The sequence below is a fragment of the Oncorhynchus gorbuscha genome, linkage group LG13 (assembly GCF_021184085.1).
Source record: "Oncorhynchus gorbuscha isolate QuinsamMale2020 ecotype Even-year linkage group LG13, OgorEven_v1.0, whole genome shotgun sequence".
Taxonomy (NCBI): Eukaryota; Metazoa; Chordata; class Actinopteri; order Salmoniformes; family Salmonidae; genus Oncorhynchus; species Oncorhynchus gorbuscha.
Genome location: NC_060185.1, coordinates 58,894,073 through 58,916,887, shown reverse-complemented (window position 1 = coordinate 58,916,887; position 22,815 = coordinate 58,894,073). Strand labels below are relative to the sequence as shown.

General features: G+C 42.1%; 1 protein-coding gene across 1 annotated transcript; it reads right to left on the bottom strand.

Annotated features, from left to right (window-relative positions):
• Positions 1-1,060: 1,060 nt before the first annotated feature.
• LOC123993205 (stress-70 protein, mitochondrial) lies at positions 1,061-14,807 on the bottom strand. The gene is made up of 17 exons (XM_046295091.1): positions 14,482-14,807; positions 13,307-13,365; positions 13,116-13,203; positions 12,807-12,988; positions 12,561-12,685; positions 12,363-12,436; positions 7,565-7,671; positions 7,285-7,447; positions 7,084-7,176; positions 3,704-3,913; positions 3,389-3,616; positions 3,178-3,282; positions 2,964-3,081; positions 2,762-2,856; positions 2,520-2,612; positions 2,214-2,354; positions 1,061-2,022 (listed from the first exon to the last, which is right to left on the bottom strand). Exons 1-17 carry the CDS (start codon positions 14,560-14,562, stop codon positions 1,930-1,932), a joined length of 2,055 nt encoding a protein of 684 aa, XP_046151047.1. The 5' UTR covers positions 14,563-14,807; the 3' UTR covers positions 1,061-1,929.
• Between the last annotated feature and the right edge of the window lie 8,008 nt (positions 14,808-22,815).

Genomic DNA, 22,815 nt, shown 5'->3' with positions numbered 1-22,815 from the left:
AAGGAAGTTTCCTTTAAAATTATTCATAAATATTATCCTGTCAACCACTATATGAAGATGTTTAAGGAAAACATCAACTCAAATAGCTCCTTTTGTAATGACCACCCAGAAACAGTTGTGCATATTTTTTGGCATTGTATGCATGTAAGAGAACTGTGGCAAGACATCAGGTTTATAATTGAACACATTTATGAAGATTTGATACAGTTTGGATTCTTTACATACAATAGAAATAAGCGGAATCATTATGTAATTAATTTGATTCTTTTGGCCAAATTTCATATACACAAATGTAAATTTACAAACAGAAAACCACATTTTCATATCCTACAAAAAGAAATTGAACTGTATTTTAAGACTTAAATGCTTTAACAAAAGCTGTTAGAATTGTAAGTATATGCATGTCCCTTAAGGTCCTTGTGTAATTGTGATATTGTACCCCCTAGCTCAATTGTCTATTGTTTGTAATATGTATGCTTGTGTTCCCTCATGTGCTTCATGTATTGATTTGTTAATATAAAACAGCAAAGCATTCCCCAAAAAACATGGCAGACAATGGATGAATATAAAATGTTAAGATCTTCAACCCGTGAATGAAAAATACATTTGGCCTAAACAACAAATATTTGAACAATTCAATGGATGTTTTGTGCACTAAAGGTGATGATTAAAGTGTTTTTACAGTATATTTTCCAATCTGGCCATGTATGGAAATGCTCTTTCCAGGCTGGGTGTCAATCTGCAGTACTGAAACAACTGTAGGAGCAGTCACAACTGTGCTTCTAGACCGGAACCGCTGGGCCCTTGGTGATTACATTGAAAACGGCTGGACATCTTGGATGCAGTCTCCCGTTATTATACTTCAGTTTTTATGCCCTGAAGCAAAAACAATTACATATTTAAAGAGAGCAAATCAAAATACAATCCTTAAGTCAAGCTGTAATTAAGTCGTAAAACAAAGCTTAAAGGATGTTTGAGTCACTTCCAGACACAGTAGACTTAGTCACAGATTGCCAAAGGAACAAATTCCTAATTTAAAAAGGAGACCAACAATTTGAAATTGAAATTTATTATTTTATTAGAAAAATGAGCAACGGTACAACCTCCTGGCTCACAAACCCACCACATACCAGACTTATTTTTCTCCTCTTCCACTGCTGTCAGCTTTGTCTGATAGCCGTCCTGTGCGAAATGCTGCCTCTGGCAAAACAAAATCTCCAGGGCAATGACTTACATTCTTAACAAAGTGAGATGTTACTAATGTGCATCCTCATCCAATTACACTCATTGGTATAGTCCACATTACAGATGTAAAAACAAATGTATCATACGTCGATGTTTCTATTTGTATGCAAAGTATTCTCTCCCAGTACAGACCCATGATAATGTCAAGAATGAGCCAACTCGGGGCTCCTCTATACTGAAAGGAATACCAGCATTTAAGGATTCAAATGTCTAAGAACAGAAATAAAATGATACATCTAACCACACCTATGTGGCTTTACTCTTATCACTGTATATATACAGTGATACGAGTAAAGCCACATAGGTGTGTTTTCATAGAGCAGATAGACATGATAAACAGGATGAAGCTAAAGAATATCCAAGCTTCTTCTATTGCATTTCCACTGGAGTCGTCAGTTGACCGGACAGAAGCAGAGCTACATGTACAAATGAAACCCAAATGGCGTCACGGTACGACAAACAAATAATTGCTATAAACAGATGCAAGTCAATGTTTTTAAAATGGACAGGATATTGTTTTTGATAATTAAATTAATAGGGGTGAAAGAACATTACACTGTATATTTTACTGCAAAAACACAGTATGTGAGAATGACTTGAAGGCAATAGCCGCCGTTCAGAACATGTATACGCTCCCAAGCCCATCAGTCCATGTTCCCATTGTCTCCATGACAATCAAAGGTTTTACTGCTGGCCTTCCTTCTTCTCTCCAGCTCCACCTTCAGACGATGATGATCCAGAGCTGTTGCCGCTGCTGCCTTCCCTCTCTGATGCCATCTAGGAAGAAATGGACAAATATTCAGTTAATAAATACATAATATTTCAATTTACCCATTGTAAAAAAAAAAAAAAGTATGTTGGGCTCTTGATTGACAAGCTAAGCAAACAATCCAGGCTTATTCCAACTCTGTTAGAACTGAAAGTTAAGGAAAAAATATTTGACAATATTGGAGTGTTGAGACAATTACCTTCTTGTAAGCAATTTCAAAGAGTTTGAGTGATGCCTGCTGGAGGGTGGTGGCAGCCTGTTTGATATTCTCGCCAGTCTCTTCGTCCTTCCGTGACAGCAAGTCTCTCACTTTGGTAATCTCTTCCTTCAGTTTGTTGCACTGAAAGATGGGGGAAGAAAGTCAAATACTGGGACTATGGAATTTCCTGATATTTGGGATGTTTCAGATGCATATCTGTTCTTGTCAATTTTGTTGTTCAGTGTCTGGGTTTTTTGAAAAGCCCTTTAAAACCAATGTATTAATATAATAAAATGTCCGACATGCCTCATCAGCAGGGAGCTGATCCTTGAACTCTTCCATCTTGGACTCAGTGTCATGGACGATGCCCTCGGCCTGGTTAACAGCCTCAACACGGTCCTGGGCAAAAACAAACGGATTCAAGGACAACTGTCAGCATTCACAGTCACACGGTTATCAAAACACACAACTCCAGCTGGGAGTAGCCTGCAGTTGATGTAACTGATAAAAGTTTAACGGATGCTTGATAAGAGAATTGTCAACCCTACCTTTCGCCTCCTGTCCTCCTCGGCATACTTCTCTGCATTCTTAACCATGTTCTCAATGTCATCCTTGCTGAGGCCACCGGAGGACTGGATAACAACTGGAGAAGTGAGGGAAATGGCAGTGTTAGACGAAGTAAATTCATACTATTGAAGACCTACTATAAGTTAACATGTATTTCAAGGGCAGGTTGTTAGATGATCATACTCTGCTGTTCACGGCCTGTGCCTTTGTCTTTGGCAGACACGTGCACGATTCCGTTGGCGTCAATGTCGAAGCAGACCTCGATCTGAGGTACTCCACGTGGGGCGGGTGGTATTCCAACCTGCATGAGAGAAACACCAGTAAGACATTAGTATCCTTCAGAGACTCAAAAGATACTCGACTTAAAGTGCAAGTATGAATCGGCTAGGACACTTACCAGAGTGAACTGTCCCAGGATCTTGTTATCTGCTGCCATCTCTCTTTCTCCCTGGCATACTTTGATCTCCACCTGGGTCTGGCCATCAGCTGCTGTAGAGAACACCTAAGCACAAGGAACATTAATCAGTACCACTGATGAAGTACATACAATTAATATAGGTTTCACCAGACTGCTTCAGACAGAACTAAATCTGATATTTGTCCCTCACCTGGCCCTTCTTGGTGGGAATGGTTGTGTTCCTGTTGATAAGTTTGGTGAACACTCCTCCAAGGGTCTCAATACCAAGAGACAGGGGCGTGACGTCCAGAAGGAGCACATCAGTAACATCTCCTGCCAGCACACCTCCCTGGATGGCAGCTCCAATGGCCACAGCCTCGTCTGGGTTGACTGACTTGCTGGGGGCACGGCCAAACAGGTCCTGGACTGTCTGCTGGACCTGGGAGAGAAGACAACAGGATGGGTGGTCAGACAGGGGCAGAGCATGATGAAGAGGTGGGATAGAACCAGGGAGAGGTCTGCTCACCTTGGGCATACGAGACATACCACCGACCAGAAGCACCTCGCCGATGTCCCCCTTGGAGACCTCTGCATCCTGCATGGCCTTCTGGCAGGGGGCCACTGTCCTGCGGATCAGGTCAGACACAATGCCCTCAAACTGGGAGCGGGTCATCTTCATGTTCAAGTGCTTGGGGCCAGAGGCATCCATGGTCAGGTAGGGCAGGTTGATGTCGGTCTGTGGGAGAACCAAGGATCTATGAGTGTTTTTCCATCTTCACTGAAAAGGGGGTAACCTACAGTGAGCTCCAGAACTATTGGGACAGTGAATAAAAACAAAATGGTTGTTTTGGCTCTGTACTCCAGAACCTTGGATTTGAAATGATACAATGACTGAGGTTAACGTGCAGACCGTCAGCTTTAATTTGAGGGTATTTTCATCCATTTCCGGTAAACAGTTTAGCAATTACCACACTTTTCGTACATAGTCTCTTAACCCCCCCCCCCCCCATTTTAGGAGCCCAAAAGTATTGGGACAAATTCACTTGTGTATTAAAGTTGTAAACCATTAAGGGTTTGGTCACATTCATAGCACGCAATGACTACAAATTTGTTGGATGCATTTACAGCTTGTTTTGGTTGTTTCTGTAGTCAAATTGTCCCTACCCCGACCGGCAGTCCCCTCAGCAACGATCATCCCCTGTCCAATCCCACTCCAGAGGCGGGACTCCAGCACCTTCACCTTTAAATACCCACACCTGTCACTAACCAGTGTGGCAGTCTTACAGTTTCAGTTTGCAAGTGTTTTGTTACAAGACACCTTTCCTCTTGTAACCCTGTGTATTTTTTGGGATGAGTTTAAGTAAGATTGTTCTTAATTCATACACTCATTTGATTGAGGACATTCGTTTGATTTTGCCAGTTGCTTTATGAATTTCCTTTACTCATGTTTAAACATCACTTAAGTTACTTCACTAATATTATTTTATTGTTGAGATTCATGTACATTAGTTTCCTTTGCATCCTTGTTAACCAGCCCACCCTCACATCCTCAACAATTCAACTGAAATAAACTGGGCAACAGCCCTTTGAACTCCACATCCCCATTAGGGTTTTAAAATGTACACAACCACAATAGCCCCAACTCAAACAAACAGTTACAGCAAGGTAGTCCTTTTATCACAACTCTGATCAGTTTTGACATTTCAGATTGTGCCCAATAGAAATGTTAAATAAATGCCATGTTTCTAAACACTTCTATACTGAACAAAAATATAAATAAAAAATGCAAATTTCAACGACTTTACAGAGTAAGTTCATAAGGAAATCAGTCAACTGAAAAATTCATGTGGCCCTAATCAATGGATTTCACATGACAGGGAATAAAGATATGCAGCTGTTGATCACATACCTTTAAACAAAAAGGTAGGGGCGGCATGGATCAGAAAACCAGTCAGTATCTGGTGTGACCACCATTTGCCTCATGCAGCGCAACATCTCCTTCGCATAGACTTGATCAGGATGTCGATAGTGGCGGGAACTGGAACACGCTGTCGTACACGTCAATCCAGAGCATCTCAAACATACTCAACGGGTGACATGTCTGGGAAAGCAGGCCATTGAAGAACTGGGACATTCAGCTTCCAGAAAATGCAAGTGTTCGTTTTCCGTAGCTTAAGCCTGCCCATACCATAACCCCACCATGAGACAGTGTTCACAACATTGACATCAGCAAACCGCTCGCCCACACAACGCCATCTGCCTGGTACAGTTGAAACTGGGATTCATCCTTGAGAGCATACTTCTCCAGCATGCCATTGAAAGTGAGCATTTGCACACTGAAGTGAGTTACGGCGCTGAATTGCAGTCAAGTTAAGACCCTGGTGAGGATGACAAGCATACAGAGAAGCTTCCCTGAGACTGTTTGAGCAGAAATATTTTGATTGTGCAAACCCAGTTTCCTCAGCTGTCCGGGTGGTTGGTCTCAGATGATCCCACAGGTGAAGAAGCCAGATGTGGAGGTTATGGGCTGGTGTGGTTACATGTGGTCTGCAGTTTTTTTTTTTTTTATCCTTTATTTAACTAGGCAAGTCTGTTGAGAACAAATTCTTATTTTCAATGACTGCCTAGGAACAGTGGGTTAACTGCCTGTTCAGGGGCAGAACGACAGATTTGTACCTTGTCAGCTCAGGGGTTTGAACTTGCAACCTTCCGGTTACTAGTCCAACACTAACCACTAGGCTATGCTGCCGCCCCAGTTGGGAGGCCGGTAGGCCATACAGCCAAATTCTCTAAAACTACGTTGGAGGTGGCTTTTGGTCAAGACACAAGACAGTCTGCACCTTTAACATCACAGCAATTGTATAATTTCAAATCCAAAGTGCTGGAATAGAGAGCCAAAACAACAAATGTGTCACTGTCTCAATACTTGGAGCTCAATGTATATCAGTCTTACATACTTTACAATCTCCATATAGACATCATCTTAATTTGGTGTTAAGGTTTACTCAAGCTCCGTAGGGCTGGGCGATGTGGCCTAAAAATCAGATTTTATGTTGGCAATTTTATGGTCGAATCACAACTTTTTAAAATAAAATCTAAATAAGCTGTTGTACAATCAAAGGTGAAATATTCTGCATTTCAAACAGTCAGCAATAATCTCATGAATTGAGGGCTTGTGAAATTATACCTAGGCTAAATATAAGCCTTCCATAGGGGTTGATATCTATACAAGCATTATACTCAGATTTGTACCTCTACATATTGTACAATACACAAACAATAGCCTAAACTAATTAGCTGGGTGGCTATAGAGATTAGCCTTGAATCACTACGAGTAGTGCTGTGCAGACCAATTTATTGAGTGTTTATGGACAGCTCCCTGGTGCAAGAAGTATGAATGTTGACTTCTGCAGAGGCCGCATCACAGTAAATGCTGTATGGCCACTTCAGAGCCTTTAAAATGGGAACGTGCAGCCACAGCAGAAAGAGCATAAAACATGACTTGATTCTTACGATACAGACATTTGAAACATCGCACAAAACCACATTTGAATATCGCCATGCCCTAGAGCTCTGCATTGCATGTTTGTTAGCCCTTTGAGTAGGGCTGCCCCAGTGTGCTGGTACAGCAGCTCTTGCTACAGCTCATCATCCACTAAAACAGTTGCTCTAATGTGGCCTGGGCCAGAAGACTTCCTCACTCAGCAGTGTAGCTAGCTCAGGAATAGGGCTGGCCTGTACAGCCGACTACTGCTGTGGGATTACAGATTCAAATAAAGACAGAGTCCAGGGACTGTATAAATGACAAACAAGTTACTTCTGTTGACAATGGTCTTGTTTAGACTAATCATTAGCCTACCAAATAGGTAATGAGAAAAATGTCTGCTGTGGGATGATGAAACTCACCTGCAGGGATGATGACAGTTCACATTTGGCTTTCTCAGCTGCCTCCCTCACTCGCTGCAGAGCCATGCTGTCTTTGGTCAGATCAACTCCAGACTGGAAAGAAAAATCAAAGGTTTGATCAAAATGGTTGGCTCACGTGAATATGGCAGATGCGCTTGGTCATAGAACGGTGTGTATCCAGGATATTTTCCCGCTTCTCACCTCTCGCTTGAACTCCTTCACAATGTGGGTTAGTAGGTGCTGGTCAAAGTCCTCTCCACCCAAAAAAGTGTCTCCGTTGGTGGACTTCACCTCAAACACGCCCTTCTGGATCTCCAGGACAGAGATGTCAAAGGTGCCACCTCCCAGGTCATAGACTGCGATGCTACAAATCAGGGACAGGTATGAAATATGAGCCAAAACACCTTTAGGGATGGACCAAAAACAAGTTAGGGTCATGGTCTCATAAGTTAACAGCAGTTTGTAGGGTTGTTGTAGTTACATTCTGTCCTGAGTCTTGTCCAAACCATAGGCCAGAGCAGCAGCAGTGGGCTCATTGATGACTCGCAGCACATTCAGCCCAGCAATCTGACCAGCATCCTTTGTGGCCTGTAAACAAAATTAGCTACTCATTATACACAACAAATAAAAATGTTATTCGTCACATGCGCCAAATACAACAGGTGAACTTAGTGAAATGCTTACAAGCCCTTAACACTTAACTGCTTTGTTGGTTAAGAAAGTATTTACTGAAGTAAATATAAAAAAAATAATTAAAAAGAACAATAAAATAGCAAGCCTATATACGGGGGGGGTACCAGCACAGAGTCAATGTGCAGGGGCACAGGTTAGTCGAGGTAATATGTACAGTACCAGTCAAAAGTTTGGACACGCCTACTCACTCATGGGTTTCTTTATACTATTTTCTACACTGTAGAGTAATAGTGAAGACATCAACACTATTTTTATTTATTTATCCTTTAACTAGGCGAGTCAGTTAAGAACAAATTCTTATTTACAATGACGGCCTAGGAACAGTGGTTTAACTGCTTTGTTCAGGGGCAGAGCGACACTTGTCAGCTCTGGGATTTGATCGAGCAACCTTTCGGTTACTGGCCCAACACCCTAACCACTAGGCTACCCGTCGCCCCAAGGTAGCCATGTGAGATAACACATGGAATCATGTAGTAATCAAAAGCATGTTAAACATACCAAAATATATTTTAGATTCTTCAAAGTAGCCACCCTTTGCACACTCTTGGCATTCTCTTAACCAGCTTCATTAGGAATGCTTTTCCAATAATCCTGATGAAGTTCACACATATGCTGAGCAGTTGATGTGGTCCTCATGAGTTATCATAGCGCTTGATGTTTTTTTGCGACTGCACTTGAAGAAACTTTTAATGTTTAACTTTTACGAATTGACTGACCTTCGTATCTTAAAGTAATGGACTGTCGTTTCTCTTTGCTTATTTGAGCTGTTCTTCTGTATAACACACCTACCTTGTCACAACACAACTGATTGGCTCAAACACATTAAGGTTATTTTTTTATTTTTTTTTATTTAACCAGGTAGGCTAGTTGAGAACAGGTTCTCATTTGCAACTGCGACCTGGCCAAGATAAAGCATAGCAGTGTGAACAGACAACACAGAGTTACACATGGAGTAAACAATTAACAAGTCAATAACACAGTAGAGAAAAAATACAGGAGTCTATATACAATGTGTGCAAAAGGCATGAGGTAGGCGAATAATTACAATTTTGCAGATTAACACTGGAGTGATAAATGATCAGATGGTCATGTACAGGTAGAGATATTGGTGTGCAAAAGAGCAGAAAAGTAAATAAATAAAAACTGTGGGGATGAGGTAGGTGAAAATGGGTGGGCTATTTACCAATAGATTATGTACAGCTGCAGCGATCGGTTAGCTGCTCAGATAGCAGATGTTTGAAGTTGGTGAGGGAGATAAGTCTCCAACTTCAGCGATTTTTGCAATTCGTTCCAGTCACAGGCAGCAGAGTACTGGAACGAAAGGCGGCCGAATGAGGTGTTGGCTTTAGGGATGATCAATGAGATACACCTGCTGGAGCGCGTGCTACGGATGGGCGTTGCCATCGTGACCAGTGAGCTGAGATAAGGCGGAGCTTTGCCTAGCATGGCCTTGTAGATGACCTGGAGCCAGTGGGTCTGGCGACGAATATGTAGCGAGGGCCAGCCGACTAGAGCATACAAGTCGCAGTGGTGGGTAGTATAAGGTGCTTTAGTGACAAAACGGATGGCACTGTGATAAACTGCATCCAGTTTGCTGAGAAGAGTGTTGGAAGCAATTTTGTAGATGACAATTTTACTAGGGTAAGCTTGGCAGCGTGAGTGAAGGAGGCTTTGTTGCGGAATAGAAAGCAGACTCTTGATTTGATTTTCGATTGGAGATGTTTGATATGGGTCTGGAAGGAGAGTTTACAGTCTAGCCAGACACCTAGGTACTTATAGGTGTCCACATATTCAAGTAATTCCACAAATTAACTTAAGGCACACCGGTTGAAATGCATTTCAGGTGACTACCTCATGAAGCTGGTTGAAAGAATGCCAAGAGTGTGCAAAGCTGTCAAGGCAAAGGGTGGCTACTTTGAAGATTCTCAAATATATTTTGATTTGTTTAACACTTTTGGTTACGACATGATTCCATATGTTATTTCATAGTTGATGTTTCCAGTATTATTCTACAGTGTAGAAAATAGTCCAAATAAAGAAAAGCCCTTTTGACTGGCACTGTATTTTAGGTAGAGGTAAAGTGATTATGCATAGATAGAGGTCGACCGATTATGATTTTTCAACGCCGATAATTGGATGACCAAAAAAGCCGATACTGATTAATTTGACGATTATTTTTACTAATGGCAATTATAACAATACTGAATGAACACTTATTTTACCTTAATACATCAATACAATCTATTTAGCATCAAATAAATAATGAAACATGTTCAATTTGGTTTAAATACTGCAAAAACAAAGTGTTGGAGAAGAAAGTAAAAGTGCAATATGTGCCATGTAAGAAAGCTAACGTTTCTGTTCCTTGCTCAGAACATGAGAACATATGAAAGCTGCCGGTTCCTTTTAACATGAGTCTTCAATATTCCCATGTAAGAAGTTTTAGGTTGTAGTTATTATAGGAGTTCTAGGACTAATTCCCTCTATACCATTTGTATTTCATTAACCTTTGACTATTGGATGTTCTTATATGCACTTTAGTATTTCCAGTGTAACAGTATAGCTTCTGTCCCTCTAGTTAGTGCGTGCTAACTAGCTAGCTATTTCACTTCGGTTACACCAGCCTCATCTCGGGAGTTGATAGGCTCGAACTCATAAACAGCGCAATGCTTGGACGCACAACGAAGAGCTGCTGGCAAAATGCACGAAAGTGCTGTTTGAATGAATGTTCACGCGCCTGCTTCTGCCTTACCACCGCTCAGTCAGATACTTGTATGCTCAGTCAGACTATATACAACGAAGGACACGCTAGATAAGATATTGTAATATCAACCATGTGTAGTTAACTAGTGATTATAATTGTTTTTTCTAAGATAAGTTTAATGCTAGATAGGAACTTACCTTGGCTTACTGCATTCACGTAACAGGCAGTCTCCTTGTGGAGTGCAAGCAAGTCAGTTAAGAACACATTTTTGTTTTCAATGACTGCCTAGAAACAGTGGGTTAAGTGCCTGTTCCGGGGCAGAACGGTTAGCCTAGTGGTTAGAGCGTTGGACTAGTAACCGGAAGGTTGCAAGTTCAAATCCTTGAGCTGCCTAAAAATAAGAATGTGTTCTTCATGGACTTGGCTAGTTATATAAAAGGTATAAAAATGTTTTTTTTTTTTTTTTTTTTTTTTTAAATAAGCATATCGGCGCCCAAAAATACAGATTTCTGATTATGAAAACTTGAAATCGGCCCCAATTAAAAATCGGTTGACCTCTAATAAACCGAGCAGCAGATAGTCCTGGTAGGCATTTGATTAGCTGTTCAGGCATCTTATGGCTTGGGGGTAGAAGCTGTTAAGAAGCCTTTAGGACCTAGACTTGGCAGTCCGGTACCGCTTGCCGTACAGTAGCAGAGAGAACAATCTATGAATAGGGTGGCTGGAGTTTGACAATTCTTCAGAGGGCATAGCAGGATTTCTTATGAGTGTCCGGGATAGAGTCCCGCTCCTTGAAAGCGGCAGCTCTAGCCTTTAGCTCAGTGCGGAGGTTGCCTGTAATCCATGGCTTCTGGTTGGGGTATGTACGTACGGTCACTGTGTGGACGAAGTCATCAATGCACTTATTGATGAATCCAGTGACTGATGTGGGGTACTTCTCAATTCCATCCGAAGAATACCAGAATATATTCCAGTCTGCAAGCAAAACAGTCCTGTAGGATAGCATCTGCTTCATCTGAACACTTTCATATTAAATAACTGGTACTTACTGCTTTAGTTTTTGCATGTAAGCAGGAACCTGCTGGATTGAATTATGGTCGGATTTGCCAAATGGAGGGCGAGCTTTGTACGAGTCTCTGTGTGTGGAGTAAAGATAAAAAAAAATAAAAAAAACTGCCTAGAAGGCAGCATCCCAAAGTAGCATCTTCACTGTTTAACTTTGACACGAGTGTTTTGCGGGTACTATTAGCATTCTAAAATGATAAACTTGGATTAGCCAACACAGCGTGCCATTGAAATACAGGAGTGATGGTTGCTGATAATGGCCCTCTGTAGATATTTCAATTAAAAAAATAAAACAAAAATGTTTCCAGCTACAATAGTCATTTAAAACAACTATGTCTACACTGCATTTATGATCAATTTGATGTTATTTTAATGAACAAAAATGTGCTTTTCTTTCAAAAACAAAAGACATTTCTACGTGACCCCAAACTTTTGAACGGTAGTGTACGTCCGATATTTCTCTATTATCCAATGTGAATGACGGGGATTTGGATCTTGTCCGGTGTCTGAAGTAAATCCTTTGCATCCGACTTGTTAAATAATCTTTGTCCAATACGAGGTGAGTAATCGATGTTCTGATATCCAGAAGCTCTTTTTGGTCACAAGAGACAGTGGCAGAAACATTATGTACAAAATAAGTTACAAATAATGCACAAAAAAAAAAGTTAGGAGCTAGTAAAACAACAGCCATCACATGTACTGATCAGTTGAGAGGCTTGCTAGATCACCATTCTGTGAGTCAATGGCAAAGGAATAGCTTTTGGCCACCCGTGTGTTCCAGTCAAATGATTTAGCAGACAAAGAAAAGGCTCTTTACCTGTCTCTGGGAGTCATTGAAGTAGGCTGGCACGGTGACAACTGCATTCTTCACACTGTGACCCATGTAGTTCTCTAAAACCAAGACAATTTTACAATGAGCAAGGTTTTTTTTTAGAACACAGGCAGGCGTAGTTGGGAACAGAATTGGCATGCTAGTTTTCCCCCTGGGGGCAATAAAGATTGATTGGTAGTTTACCTGCCGTCTCCTTCATCTTCATCAGCACGAAGGCACCGACTTGGCTGGGGGAGTATAGCTTTTCGTGGGCCTCCACCCAGGCATCACCATTGGAAGCACGGACAATTTTGTAGGGCACGTTCTTCCTGTAAAGCCACAACAATAACCATGTCATACATTCATCTCCAACTACAAAATATTTTCCAACTAATGATGCGTTACAATGGCTAGTACGGTCTGAGACCTAATTTAACAAAACACACTCACAGGTCCTTCTGAACCTCTGCGTCATCGTAACGGCGACCGATGAGACGCTTGGTGGCATAGAGGGTGTTGTTAGGGTTGGTGACTGCCTGTCTTTTAGCTGGCATGCCCACCAGTCTCTCCCCATCAGCTGTGAAGGCCACCACTGAAGGAGTTGTCCTTGCTCCCTCTGCATTCTCCAGTACCTGTCACACAACAAACTAATCAGTAACAATCTAGAAAAGGAACTATACGAGGATTTCAAAGGGATCTATAGTCTTTTCATTACACAGGTCACACAAACATAAAATGACTGGTAAAACTTCAACCGACCTTTGCTTGTTTGCCCTCCATGACTGCCACACAGGAGTTTGTAGTTCCCAGGTCAATTCCAATCACGGATCCTTTGATCGCCTCCGATCTGTAAATCAATGTCAAACCGTAAATAAAAATGTGAAGAACTGCTCATGGATGTTAAAGGAATAAATGTTGTATAGTAACGTTAAATAACTAACAATACTTACGCATAGTCACGTCTGGACATCGCTCTGAAAGCATCTTGTTGGAATCCATTCCAGCAAGCCTGGTAAAAAAAAAAAACAGTGATTAGCTACCATGACTACTTATTAGTGAAATCTGTTTAACTTCTTCAACCAATATGAGAAGAAACTTAAACAATCTAGTTTCAATTCACACGGGGCATAGACATGACGCACAGTAATCCACATTTGGTATAAAGAAATGCAAAAAGGTGTACATGAGTGAAATAGTTACATAGATAAGCGTGTGTAACATTATGTTTGGTTATGATATTTGAACATTATGCCATAGGACTGGGGTGTACTAGGGTGGGTGGACAGGAACACCACAATGAAGGTCACAGATGTTCTCTTTACATAAAAGAACGAATGACACCCCCATTCACAGCAAGACCGGTAAACTTCAGCAGCTTGCTAATGCTAACATTATCTTGCGCAATAAAACGAACCGCGTCTATAACCAGCTAAAGGTCTTGACACCCCGCGTAAGTCAGTTTAAACCAACTCACTGGTTGAAGATTTAGCTAAAACACATTGAAATAACACGAGGTGGTTATACAAACATCCATGTTAGGTAACGTTAGCTAGATGGCATTAGCTTGCCTGAGAGGACTAGCCTCTGCTGCAGTCTTCAAATTCAATCAGACTATACGAGGGAAGCTAGCCAACTAACGTTAGTTACTTAACTTATCCCCACTGTGATCGTCAATGAACATGACTTAGTATGTTTAGCTCAGACGAAGGACACATGAATGAGAAAACATTCTGGCTAACCTAAAAGTGAACTTGTTAGCTAACAGTTAGTTACTACTAGTTGCGTCATAGCTAACGTTAGCTGGCTAGTTCGTCTACCTGACCAGGCTCAAGCCCAGGCTGGGAACATAGTTAGTAGATAATTATTTAACAGTTACTTAACTACCATGACTTGACAATTGTTAACTAGTTAGTTATTCGTTTTATCCACTACCAGACGCTAGTTAACTTACGTTAGTAGCTAGCTAGTGTGGTAGCCAAATTCGACATTTATGTAACGTTTTTTAGTTAGCAAGCGAGCTAACACTTAGCCATCAGTTATCCTTCATTTCTTGTTACACCTCTTGGAAACATTTAATAAACCTAACATATTGGATATATTTGGGGGGCAATTTTAATTGACTTACCTTCTTTATCAATGACGACACGCTTCTTGAGTAGTTCGGAGAGGGGAGAGACCTTGAAGCTGTTCTTGCAACACTTAACATTTTTGACAATTCTGGTAGCAAGCTAGTTGGCTTTAAAATGGAGGCCGCAATGGTCAAATCCAAACTGTTGAGCTTTTGTCGATTTTAGCGAGGACCCAGGTATAGATATCTTATTTCGTTGGAGAGATATAATTTCCACGACAAATCTAGGAATATATTTAGCCTGTCAGAACCGGTATTGCAGCACGGCTACTCTCCAACAATGCAGTTGAACTTCCGATTTTCTCGAATTAACTGACACATGAGTTGCTCCATGCATTGAGAAACGGACCCATTTTAGAAACTTAAAGATTGCCTGGGTAAAATTACATCCTTCAAAAATAAATTACAACGTTATCCAAGTATCATATTACATAATTATGTACTATATACTTGCAAACAACATGTAGTTTATGTTTAGGGTGCAGTATAGTTATTTAACACAATAAATTATGCTAAAACAAAATCATGCCCAGACCGGGGCATCACACACCACTGGGCTTTTGAAGGTCATTTTGAAAAAGCGGTGAAAATTCTCACGTGAGTTTCATCAGCGATGCCGGCACTGTACTGTTTTTGATGACAGTGTCTGGCCTGATGAAACATCTAGCTAAATGTGGACAAATTATGGATATTACATTTATTTTGTATATATATTTTTTAAATACATTAAATTACCAAATAAAGGGATCAGTAGACCATTTTGCTCATCGGCATATTGCTACTCAGTTTGATTCTATTGGACTTTGCCTCTCACTCATGTCATCTGTATGTCATTGCAGCTCATCAATTTGGCAGCTTGCTGCATTTAATTAATAGTTTTTACACCCTATCTAATGTAGTGGTAACACGGTTTTGGGTCCGGTACTGTTCAGTTTATATATTGTAACGACCCTGGTTTTATAAGCACGGATATCGACTGCCACTTGAGCTTCCTTTTGTGCCACAGTTGATAGTGGGCTGGAAAGTTGAGGGTTCGAGACCTGCTCCCTGCCAGTTTCATTACATTATGTTACACATTGGCAGCATTATCAGAAAGCATAGCATTGATTATGACTGTTATGCAGCTGATACACAACTTTTAATTTCCGTGTCACCAAAGGATTTTAGCTCCATGGATAAATTATTAGACTGTATTAGTGATTGAATTACTTTGATGGATCATAACTTCCAGCAGCTAAATCAAGACAAGACTGAGGTACTTATTGTTGGAGCCAAAGCACAGAGAGAGATTCTGGCCACATATTTTAATTCACAAGCAATAAAGATAAAACACCTGGTAAAAAATACCTAGGTGTTATTTTAGACTGAAGTCAATTTTGAATCACACATTAGGAATGTGACCAAATTAGCTTTTTACCACCCGAGGAACATTGCCACTGTGCGACCATTTCTCTCTGAGGCTGATACAGAGGGACTCATCCATGCTTTTATTACAAGCAGGCTTGATTACTGTAATGCTCCCCTGTCTGGTTTACCCAAGAAAGCCATTGGTCAACAGCAAAACATACAGAATGCTGCAGCATGGGTACTGACCAAGGTCTCCGCACTGGCTGCCTGTGAGTTAAAATACATTTTAAGATTCTTCTATTGGTTTTTAAATCAATCCACGATTGTGCACCCCAATACATGTCAGACATGCTTTTAAGTTGTGTACCCAGTAGGTCCCTCAGGTCCTCTGGCACTGGCATTTTAACTATCCCAAAGCCTAGGACCAAGAGGCATGGAGAGGCAGCCTTTAGTTACCATGCCTTCAGCCTTTGGAATAGCCTGCCATGGAACCTGAGGGAGGCTGAAACTGTGATTAAAAACACACCTTTTCAGTTTTGTTTTTCCTTAGGGTGCTTTTTAGTCGTTCAGTTTTGTTATTCTTTAGTTTATCCTCTTGTGTTTGTGTAGTAAATATTTCCGTTTCTTTTTTTCCTTGTTTTTATTCATTTTTTCCTGTAATGCACATTGTATTGCATTCCATGTCTGTCTATAAATAAAGCTTGATTTGAACACATAAAACCCAACATATGCCAGAGATATAAAACCCTAAACAAGAAAGCATTATTGGACATCTTCAGTAATTCCACTACTATGCCAAAAGATGGAGCCCAATTTATGCTGTGTGATCTTTCTGCAGCAGTCTATTTATGGCCCCACTCACCAACATCATGTAACAATGGCCTCTCCACAGGAAACAGTAACAGCAAAGGGAATGGATATAGGGTGACAGTGAACTTCCATGTCAAATAGGCTACAACTGATTTTATTTTTTACATGTCCATTCGCTACACCCTATTCAATGGAAATACTTGAACTTGACTCTCCATCCTGGTCCAGATGGGTGCTGAAATACATTGGGTCTATCACAACTTAGGATATGACCCAGATGCAGACATGGGAGGCAGATAGTACAGTTCTCAGAGTATTTATTAATAACACAGGGAAGGCAAAGGTTCGTGATCAGGTCAGAGTCAGGCAGGTACAGGACAGCAGGCAGAATGGTCAGAACCAGGAAAAACTAGGAAACAGAACTAGCGCAACAGGAAGGCGGGAAAGACCACTGGTAAGACCTGACCAGACGAACTGGCAACAGACAAACATAGAACACAGGTATAAATACACAGGGGATAATGGGAAGATGGGTGACACCTGGAGGGGGTGGAGACAAGCACAAAGACAGGTAAAACAGATCAGGATGTGACAGGGTCCTTAGGGCAGAGAAACCATTTTGAAACTACCCTGTGCTCTGACCTCTTTCTCTCCCTCTCTCTCCAGATGAAATCTCGCGTCTTGTGACGGCCGGCCGCCCAACAACCTGCCCGCTTGACCCTATCCCCTCCTCTCTTCTCCAGACCATTTCCGGAGACCTTCTCCCTTACCTCACCTCGCTCATCAACTTATCCCTGACCGCTGGCTACGTCCCTTCCGTCTTCAAGAGAGCGAGAGTTGCACCCTTCTGAAAAAACCTACACTCGATCCCTCCGATGTCAACAACTACAGACCAGTATCCCTTCTTTCTTTTCTCTCAAAACTCTTGAACGTGCCGTCCTTGGTCAGCTCTCCCGCTATCTCTCTCAGAATGACCTTCTTGATCCAAATCAGTCAGGTTTCAAGACTAGTCATTCAACTGAGACTGCTCTTCTCTGTATCACGGAGGCGCTCCGCACCGCTAAAGCTAACTCTCTCCTCCTCTCTCATCCTTCTAGACCTATCGGCTGCCTTCGATACTGTGAACCATCAGATCCTCCTCTCCACCCTCTCCGAGTTGGGCATCTCCGGCGTGGCCCACGCTTGGATTGCGTCCTACCTGACAGGTCGCTCCTACCAGGTGGCGTGGCGAGAATCTGTCTCCTCACCACGCGCTCTCACCACTGGTGTCCCCAGGGCTCTGTTCTAGGCCCTCTCCTATTCTCGCTATACACCAAGTCACTTGGCTCTGTCATAACCTCACATGGTCTCTCCTATCATTGCTATGCAGACGACACACAATTAATCTTCTCCTTTCCCCCTTCTGATGACCAGGTGGCGAATCGCATCTCTGCATGTCTGGCAGACATATCAGTGTGGATGACGGATCACCATCTCAAGCTGAACTTCGGCAAGACGGAGCTGCTCTTCCTCCCGGGAAGGACTGCCCGTTCCATGATCTCGCCATCACGGTTGACAACTCCATTGTGTCCTCCTCCCAGAGCGCTAAGAACCTTGGCGTGATCCTGGACAACACCCTGTCGTTCTCAACTAACATCAAGGCGGTGGCCCGTTCCTGTAGGTTCATGCTCTACAACATCCGCAGAGTACGACCCTGCCTCACACAGGAAGCGGCGCAGGTCCTAATCCAGGCACTTGTCATCTCCCGTCTGGATTACTGCAACTCGCTGTTGGCTGGGCTCCCTGCCTGTGCCATTAAACCCCTTCAACTCATCCAGAACGCCGCAGCCCGTCTAGTGTTCAACCTTCCCAAGTTCTCTCACGTCACCCCGCTCCTCCGCTCTCTCCACTGGCTTCCAGTTGAAGCTCGCATCCGCTACAAGACCATGGTGCTTGCCTACGGAGCTGTGAGGGGAACGGCACCTCAGTACCTCCAGGCTCTGATCAGGCCCTACACCCAAATAAGGGCACTGCGTTCATCCACCTCTGGCCTGCTCGCCTCCCTACCACTGAGGAAGTACAGTTCCCGCTCAGCCCAGTCAAAACTGTTCGCTGCTCTGGCTCCCCAATGGTGGAACAAACTCCCTCACGACGCCAGGACAGCGGAGTCAATCACCACCTTCCGGAGACACCTGAAACCCCACCTCTTTAAGGAATACCTAGGATAGGATAAAGTAATCCTTCTCACTCCCCCCCTTAAAATATGTAGATGCACTATTGTAAAGTGGCTGTTCCACTGGATGTCATAAGGTGAATGCACCAATTTGTAAGTCGCTCTGGATAAGAGCGTCTGCTAAATGACTTAAATGTAATGTAAATGTAAAACACATCTACTGTATTACCTTACTTATACCTTTTTAAAGATTTCATCATTTTAAGATTCAAGCATTTATATAATGAGGACAAAAACGCTGCACCTTTCTCTATAGCTATAGAGAAAGGTGCGTGATTTTACCCGCTACTGAACACATTACAGGCAGTGGAGGCTCCTCAGAGGAGGATGGGGACGACCATCCTCCTCAGTGAAATTTCATAAAAATAAAATTGTGAAACATTAAAACTATACTAAATATATTTATATGTTACCAAATAATTGATTAAAATACACTGTTTTTGTCACACACAGATCTGTTTCACCTGTCCTTGTGCTTGTCTCCACCCCCTTCCAGGTGTCGCATCTTCTCCATTATCCCCTGTGTATTTATACCTGTGTTTGTCTTGTTTGCCAAATCAACCAGCAGTTTTCTCCTAGCTCCTGGTTTTCCCCAATCTCTCTTTTTTCCTCATCCTCCTGGTTCTGACCCTTGCCTGTCCTGACTCTGAGTCATTCTGCCTGCCGCCCTGTACTGTTTTGGACTCTGACCTGGTTATGAACTCTTACCTGTCCCCAACCTGCATTTTGCCAACCCCTTGGAGTATAATAAATATCAGAGCTCAAACCATCTGCTTCCCGTGTCTGCATCTGGGTCTCGGCTTGTGTCGTTATAGATCAGTTTTATTATGACATGAAAAGGTGAGAGCGTTCAACACTAACTCGAATCAAAAGTATACCTGTTGAACAGGGAGCCTTTTATCAGGCGGCCTGTACTGCTGGCCTTACCAGCTTTTTGGAAAGTCTGAGCCTTGGTTGAAAGGTGGGTGGGTGCAATGACCTGAAGATAGGGCTGGGCGGTATAAAGTAATTTACTATATACCGGTATTGATGCGCGGACCAGTTTGGGTTTTGACTTTACCTTCTATAACGGTATTTGAATGTTTGGTTTGTTACATGTGATACGCCGTGTGTAACGTCCATTTAAAATAGTTTACTCCGTTACTTGAGCCTCCTCCTTCTCTCCATGCCGCTTACCACATAGACCGAGTCCCACCCCGTCACTCAAGGAGCGCATTTGTTGTTGCTTGACCACGAGACACTTTCGGTCAGTCTGCATGGTCAATGCAGCACATGCAACAATGTTGATGGCAACGATGTTGTTTCCAATTTTATCTTAATATAAATCCACAAGCGTTCTATAATTAAATATTAGTTTGTGTGTCTTACATCTGCAAACAGCTAGTTTATATTTTCTTAGCAAGTTAAGCTAAATTGTGTTAGCTGGCTAATACAAGTACCGAGTCAGAGCAAACGTTGCTAGCTATAATACAGCCTGTTACCATTGCTGATGGAGGCCTAAATCAGCATGTAGTTTGTGCAACAGTATCTTCTAAATCAAAGAGCAATAGGCGAAGCATGAATATGTTGGCTACATGAATAAAGATTTAATGTAGGCAAAGATTATATGGTCCCCTAGGAAACACTGAACATCACTTTTTTTCCTAACCTGTCACAACTCGTCCATTGCGTTTTCATTCGTTGTTATGTCAAACAACACTGTATTCAAAGTGGACACTATTATTTATATTCTAACTATAGAATAAGAATAAACATTCTATTTCCATGATTCCAAAGGTTCACCCAAGTGTTTTGATCTAAATCGCAATTGCAACATTTGGTTAAAAATTAAATTTTGGCCGTATCGCCCAGCCCTACCTGAAGAACATTGATGGTTCAGCTAAACGAAAAAAACAAAAGCAGGGAATGCAATAATTTTATTTTAGGTGGACACTACGATATGAAAAATTCCGTTAACAAGAGCTTGCAGAGGTAATTGCACATTATGATGCTTTACTTGCTGAACATATGGAACTTTCGACTGTCTTTTCTGGGATGTTGAAAACCATTCCGAATGATTTGATAGCTTCCATCGCCTCGTCCATTAAAAGTTATATTACAGAGAAGTTGACCCGGGGCTTTTTTTCGCGTGCGCTCAGGTAGGCTTTCCACTTTCTTCCGGTATTTATTTAGCAAAGAGGATAACACATAATCACTCCGGGCAGACACAAGCAAAGATTCATGACATAGATGTTGCAGTAGCCTAGGCTACACCTAAACATTAGGAATCTGACATGCTGTATCGGATGAAAACGAGACAATTTTTCAGTCTCTTCAACTGTTAAAAATTGCCCCACCGCTCTGGGACCTGCACCAGTTTGCTTGCAGTTGTCAGTTATCTTCAGGTAAGTAGATGGTCAGGGCTTTATTCAGGAACGTTTCTTGGGCTACTTTAATGTGTCAAGTGGGCGAGATGCGCAATCTGTGTTTGACTTTATGAATTTTGAGATGTCTGAGTTTAAGTTGGAGACTTTTATCTCCCTCACCAACTTTAAACATCTGCTATCTGAGCAGCTAACCGATCTGCAGCTGTACATAGTCCATCGGTAAATAGCCCACCCAATTCACCTACCTCATCCCTATACTGTTTTTATTTACTTTTCTGCTCTTTTGCACACCAGTATCTCTACCTGCACATGACCATCTGATCATTTATCACTCCAGTGTTAATCTGCTAAATTGTAATTATTCGCCTACCTCCTCATGCCTTTTGCACACAATGTATATAGACTCTTTTTTCTACTGTGTTATTGACTTGTTTATTCCATGTGTAACTCTGTGTTGTTATCTGTTCAAACTGCTATGCTTTATCTTGGCCAGGTCGCAGTTGTAAATGAGAACTTGTTCTCAACTAGCCTACCTGGTTAAATAAAGGTGAAATAAAAAATAAAAAAGTTCATAGAGAAACGCGTTGTCCAAATTTATGATGGCGCTGCTGTAATGGAATGTATCTGCCATTTGTATTTACAGCTAAGTCCCCTCCACTACCATTGTCAACTTTCTTTTGGCATGAACTGAAGTCTCATGTGCCTGCTAATCCACTGGCACATTGAATGTTTCCCCTCCAAGCACTGTGAGTACTCTATCAATTTTCTCTCATTACTGCATGTAGAGTCAATCACTTACACAGTCACATTATTACATATCAATGACTTTACTCCTTGCTTGGACTAACTCATTCTTAGCTCTTTTGTCTAACTGTATAGTGTGTTGTCTTATATTTTTTTGTCTTCCCAGTCAAATCCTGTCCTGCATTGGTCAAGCCTCTGAACACCTCAACTCATGCCTGTCACATCTAATCAAGGTGGGTGGAATCAGGCGCAGAGAGCAAATAGCAATAATAAGTTTATTCTCCGGTGAACAAAAATAAACACGGTCAACCCAAATACAAACAGGGTGAAATTATCCAAAACAGGATAACAGACTAACCGGAGAATAATAAACACAAAAAAACACCGACAGACGAAACAAATGACAAAATAAACAATCCCGCACAAAACAAGGGCGGGACAACCTACATTATATACAGACACTAATTAACTAAACAACACACAGGTGAAAACAATCAGACAAAACCAACAGATACACGAAAAGGGATCGGTAGTGGCTAGTAGGACGGTGACGACGACCGCCGAGCACCGCCCGAACGGGCAGGAGAGCCAACCTCGGCGGAAGTCGTGACAGTACCCCCCCCCCGACGCGCGGCTCCTGCAGCGCCGCCACCGTCCTCGAGGACGACCCGGAGGATGAGGTGCTGGGCGATCCGGGTGGAGGCGGTGGAATTCTATCAGGAGAGAAGGGTCCAAAATGTCCCTCACCGGAACCCAGCATCTCTCCTCCGGGCCGTACCCCTCCCAGTCCACGAGGTACTATAGGCCCCCCACCCGGCGTCTAGAATCCAGAATGCCTCGAACTGTATACGC

What these genes read in the sequence shown, in the direction of transcription:
- LOC123993205 (XM_046295091.1), bottom strand. Translation starts at nt 14,562, where the DNA reads ATGTTAAGTGTTGCAAGAACAGCTTCAAGGTCTCTCCCCTCTCCGAAC. An exon ending in GAAGATGAAGGAGACGGCAG is followed by an intron (nt 12,437 to 12,560) that starts GTAAACTACCAA and finishes TCTTGGTTTTAG; the next exon opens with AGAACTACATGGGTCACAGT. An exon ending in ATCAGCTCCCTGCTGATGAG is followed by an intron (nt 2,355 to 2,519) that starts GCATGTCGGACA and finishes CCCATCTTTCAG; the next exon opens with TGCAACAAACTGAAGGAAGA.